This window comes from Nelusetta ayraudi, unplaced genomic scaffold, assembly GCF_046127955.1.
Source record: "Nelusetta ayraudi isolate G7.1 ecotype Tasmania unplaced genomic scaffold, CSIRO-AGI_Nayr_v1 ptg000093l, whole genome shotgun sequence".
Taxonomy (NCBI): domain Eukaryota; kingdom Metazoa; phylum Chordata; class Actinopteri; order Tetraodontiformes; family Monacanthidae; genus Nelusetta; species Nelusetta ayraudi.
The window spans coordinates 85,001-90,000 of record NW_027466143.1 but is presented as its reverse complement, the minus strand read 5'-3'; the positions used below and the strand labels follow the sequence as shown (position 1 = coordinate 90,000).

At 45.3% G+C, this 5,000-nt stretch overlaps 2 protein-coding genes across 6 annotated transcripts in view; one reads left to right on the top strand and one right to left on the bottom strand.

Annotated features, from left to right (window-relative positions):
* plekhh2 (pleckstrin homology domain containing, family H (with MyTH4 domain) member 2) overlaps positions 1-557 on the bottom strand; it is a 25,193-nt gene extending 24,636 nt beyond the window's left edge. For all 3 annotated transcript variants that reach the window (XM_076047310.1, XM_076047314.1, XM_076047311.1), the window contains exon 1: positions 388-557. In XM_076047310.1, the coding sequence (XP_075903425.1) occupies positions 388-390 (3 nt within the window). In that variant the 5' untranslated portion in view covers positions 391-557. The remainder of the gene's footprint in view (positions 1-387) is intronic.
* Positions 558-1,520: 963 nt separating this feature from the next.
* thada (THADA armadillo repeat containing) overlaps positions 1,521-5,000 on the top strand; it is a 65,503-nt gene continuing 62,023 nt past the window's right edge. For all 3 annotated transcript variants that reach the window (XM_076047291.1, XM_076047290.1, XM_076047292.1), the window contains exons 1-8: positions 1,521-1,978; positions 2,404-2,513; positions 2,604-2,740; positions 3,328-3,476; positions 3,823-3,855; positions 3,927-3,975; positions 4,148-4,341; positions 4,725-4,819. In XM_076047291.1, the coding sequence (XP_075903406.1) occupies positions 1,906-1,978; positions 2,404-2,513; positions 2,604-2,740; positions 3,328-3,476; positions 3,823-3,855; positions 3,927-3,975; positions 4,148-4,341; positions 4,725-4,819 (840 nt within the window). In that variant the 5' untranslated portion in view covers positions 1,521-1,905. The remainder of the gene's footprint in view (positions 1,979-2,403; positions 2,514-2,603; positions 2,741-3,327; positions 3,477-3,822; positions 3,856-3,926; positions 3,976-4,147; positions 4,342-4,724; positions 4,820-5,000) is intronic.

The window sequence follows — 5,000 nt, the reverse complement described above, 5'->3', positions numbered from 1 at the left end:
CATCAAATAAAAACGTATGAAAGTTTCATCACGTTTTTAAAAAAAGGTCTTCAAATCTACTTTTCAACACACATGTTTGTGCCGACTGTTGATTCCCCCGTGGAGGAAAACATGTTAAAATGTTACATTGTCATGAGACTACATGACAACAATTTTCATTCCGATACAAAGACAGGTCGCAGTCTCAGGTCGCAACTTTCTGCCTTCAAACAAGTGAAATGAAGAAATAACCACAACAGCAGAGACACAAACACTCACATTTATCTTCTTTCTTGGGTATTCAGTGTTAAATTATCTACAAACGATCGCAGCTGAAATGCACTCACTCACTGGAGTTTCCCCGACTAAAAAGTGTCTATGGATTCATATCAGACGTTCTCTCCTTACCATCGCTGGTACTTGATAGAAGCTGTCAACACAAAGCGACGTCAGGCCATCTGGACCCGGCTGTCCCAGTATATCCCAGTTATTCCTCCCAGTAAAGTCCCAGTTCAAGGCTACAACAGTGACTTTTCTTCTTCCAGCCCTCAACGCTTCATTTCAGCTCCACCACAAAAACTTCGGAGACGGCTGGTATCATGTGGGCGTGGCTTCGCACAATGACAGCCAATCGGCGCACGGCAGGCTCCTGATTGGCGGTGCAGCGGCACCAATCAGCGGCCCGAGCGCTGTTTTATTCACGGAGCATGGAGGCGGTGAGGGCGGGGCGGTCCGGTACCTTGTGGAGGAAGTGACGTCATCCCACCGTAGACCAATGTGCAGTGTGGATTTTCTCTGTCAAGCGCGAGAGTGAAATACAGGAAGCAAAAATAAATGTGATTTCAAAATAAGAGTCGCAATGAACAATGAATACACGTGGTTGCCTCAGAGCTGTGTGAGTGATGACTTGACCTGAGTGATGAAGAGATATTAAACTGAATAACACTCAAACTGGATAAAAGCCTCTTCTAGAAGGTTTACTGTGATCACTGTGACTCTCTACTCAAGTTCACCAGCAAGGTCACCAGCTTGTAACTGGAAATACTAATTTATCAGAGCCTGTATCTCTGATGTGATGGTGAAGTAAGTCACAAGTAACTTAACTGACCCATCCTGTTTATAGATAACCTTCACTACACATGGAGGTAACAGTGGAAGGATGGACATGTTCTCCACCCGGAGCTCCTGGTGGTCTGAGCAGTGCAGTCAATGACGCTACAAGCTAGCTTATTATCATCATTATTATTATTACGCTGTTGATGTTCTCGAATTTGCATCACAGGGGCACTCTTTCATCTGACAGCAGCACAGAAGATCCTGGGTTCAGGGGGTAAAGTAAAACTATCAGTAGGTGTGAGTGTGAATGAGTGAACTCTTTCTGTGATGAACAAACATTACACTGGTGACATGTCTAGGCGGACTAACTAACTAACGAACGAACTAACGAACTAACCAACCAACCAACTAACTGTCGCTTGATGGTGAAACGAAGTGGCATTTTAAGTTGTTAAACAAAGCTACCGGAAGCCGGAAGTGGAAGTCCTAATGGAGAAACTTGACGTCAGTTCGTCTCCAACTCACGACTAGCGAGCTGCCGCTGGTGAAGCACATGTGGAAGTCTGTTGACTCCTTCGTGCCTCGTTCTCCTCTGTCTAAAGAGTGAATAAAGCAGCGACTCTATCCGCTCCATCAGGTTGTTTGTCGAGTCCCTTCTAAACCGCTCTTGACGTTGTGCTAGCTTCGTGAACAGTTAGCATTAGCAGCTTTAGCGGCGGCTGGACCGTCACTGTGTTCCACTTTAGGATGCCAGGGCTTCAGGGGGGCATGTGGTAGTTTATAGTCAAGTTGTCGCTATAAGGACGATTCGGTGTAGATATTGTAACGCTGTCATCCTCGGAGTCCCCTGTCTGGAAGCGAAGTGAAGCCATGGTGCTGAAGAAGAAGACGGTCAAGGTGGAGGCGGTGGTGTTGGACGAGGAGAAGCTGCACAAAGTGCTGGGTAACTGGAGACACCTTCCCATTGGTCCGCTCACGTCAATATATATACATTGCTAATGCAGGTGTTCTGGTCAATTTAGTCGATTTTGCATTGGATTTGCAACAACAAGCCTCGGCTTCAACCTACTACTGTTTTCAACCACAGAGTTGGTTTATTTCTGTTGTGAGTGGACATCATGTGCGTATTTGTTGTGTAAGGTTTTTCATCCATCCATTCATCCATCCATTAATTAATTCATTCATTCATCCATTAATTAATTCATCCATCCATTCATTGATTCAGTCATTCATCCATTAATTAATTCATCCATCCATCCATTCATTCATTCATTCATCCATCCATTCATTCATCCATTAATTAATTAATCTATTAATTAATTCCTTCATTCTCTCCCCGTGTCACCCCCCCCCCCCCCCCCCCCCCAGAGCGTCTGTCAGTTGCTGATGGAGAGGCTGCAGTCAAACAGCTGGCCCAGACCTTGCAGGCTTGTGTGGAGCTGAAGGATCCGGTGCAGCAGGTCAAGTTGGTCAAGAAGGTCGGTTTGGCCGCCGGTGCTGAGTTGCAGTCAGATAAACTGTGTTTCTCACCAATGGTAACGAGCCGTTGTCGGTCCACATTGTCCCAGGCTGGGTCCCAGCTGAGGTGTGTGAGTGAAGAGCAGCAAGGTGGCGCTCTCCTCCTCCTGGACTCCTGTCTGCACACCCTGGGGCTGCTCTATGTCTCCCTGTCACCCAAGAACCCCCTCAGACCAGCCATCGCCAGGTCAACCTCTCTCTCTCTGTCTATTCTGTATCTGGAATCTGTATTTTTTTCAATTGAGTTTTTTTAATTGAGAATTCTTCTTCATGTAATAACAACACTTAAAAAAGAAACACAAGAAAAGAAAGTGAAAATGAAGATGGGAGTCTCTCTGAAAGTGATCCCACCATAGTCCCTCTATTAAACTCAGTCAAGTCCTGTATGTTGTTGCTGTTCACTCATATAAACTGTCCAGCTCTGGTCCAATTCTGCCTCATGTGTGTTTTTAAAGAGAAGATGACAGGCGACAACACATTTGAATTATTACTATTGTTTGGTAATCACAGATTCCCCTTGAAACAAAACTTGATAAATGTTCCAAAATCCTGAGAAAAAAGAATGAAATGCCAGACTAAGAAGATGGATAAGTTATCTTTGGACATAATGAATATTTCTTATGCTTGAAGAGGAATTGTGCACAGACTGGAGCTCCTAGCGGTGGACTGATGGATCAGCTTCTCATACCTCTGCCTCCTGGAGCAGTGTTTGGTGTGGAGATGTTTCCTGGACGCTCTCTGTATGTGAACCATGCCACTGTGTTCTCTCCTCAGTGCCCTCGGCTCCGTACCTGCCTGGCTGGAGCAGCATGCTGTTGACAGTCTGACCGGCTGCCTGTCTGACTGTCTGTCCAAGCCAGAGTCAGAGCAGCATCCAGTCGTTGTAGACGTCATCTCCTCCTGCCTGGATGGCTTTGCTCTCGGTGCGTCGGCAGCTGACGATTCTTTTAAACTCACACACACACGGTGACCGGGGTCACACACACACTCGTATAGAGCAGTAGCTCAGCTGTGATGTACGGTGGACATCCATTGGGGGGCGCCCATGTGATTCATTTTGCAAGGCTGCTCTGGGATTTTACTGCCCAGGAAGAAAAAAACAATCTGAATTAAAAAGAGAAAAGTGTGGAATGCTGCTGTGTTTGTGCCACATTGCAAGAACCTCTTTGTGCCAAGAGACCAAGAATATTCATTTCTGTCCATTGCAACGGACAAAATGTTCTTTTTGCGGGGATGAATAACTTCCTTTCCAACTGGTCTCCTCTGTAGGTGAGAGATGTATCACCAGGCTGCTACCTGCAGGTGAGTCCCATCAGAATGTGTGAAGCTCATCTTTTGGCTGGACTCTCATTGACCTTCATCTCACTGTGCAGTGCTGCAGTTCCTCTCTGTGGGGCTGAAGTGTTACCTTCACCAAAACAGGTAGGCAATATTGCTCCTCTCAGTGTCTCTCGCTGTTGTCTTCAACTGTGGAAATGATGGTTGTATAGAAATAACAGTGAATCTGACTGTTGACTGTCCAAGTGTGTGTTGGAGTTCTCCAGAGGCTGTGGATGCTGAAGCTGGTCTGTTAAAGCCCTCTTTGTCACCGCAGTGATCTCGCAGGGCGTCACATTGCCCAGGCCCAGCTCATGCACTCCTGTCTGGGTGCAGTCAAGACCTCCATGCTGGTCGTGCAGAGGGCCCAGGAAGCCATCCGCGTCGCCCTGCTGGCCAAACAGAGTGGCTGCACGCTGGAGGAGACGCTGAGCAGCCTCCTGGACTGCTACATACACATCCTCACTGATGGTAAGATTGTTTTATATGAATATCTATTTTTAAATAGAATGTTTATTTTTGTACCCTTGTCAATATATGTATATATATATATGTATATATATATATATATATATATATATATGTATATATATGTATATATATATATATATATATATATATATATATATGTATGTATATCTATATATACATACATATATATAGATATATAGATATACATATATATAGATGTATAGATATTGGGATGTTATAATAATAACCTGCTGATTTTCTTTCTCAGTTACTTTAAATCCTTGTGGCTCCACTTTCTGAGGGCTCTTCCTTTCTGCATGTGTTGTGATTGTGTTCTGGTCTCTTCTGATTGTCTCCCTCTCTGTTGACCCTCTTGTGTGCAGATGAGTTTGTCCAGGCGGTCCAGAGTACCGCTGGCATGGCCTTAGTGGCACTGATCCGGACCGTCATGAGCAGCGGGGACGAGGTCGCGTCTGTGGTGGGTCGAAGTTTGGCTCTTGAACTGGAATCAATACAAAGTTCTGGACTCTAGCATTGTATTAGAAGGTTTGGAATGATGCCAGCTGCAGTTGAGGCACATTGATGTTCTTCTCTTAAGAGGAAAACGTTGCACATGCTGGGATTTTGGCGCCATCTAGTGTCAGCTAGTGTGTGAATGA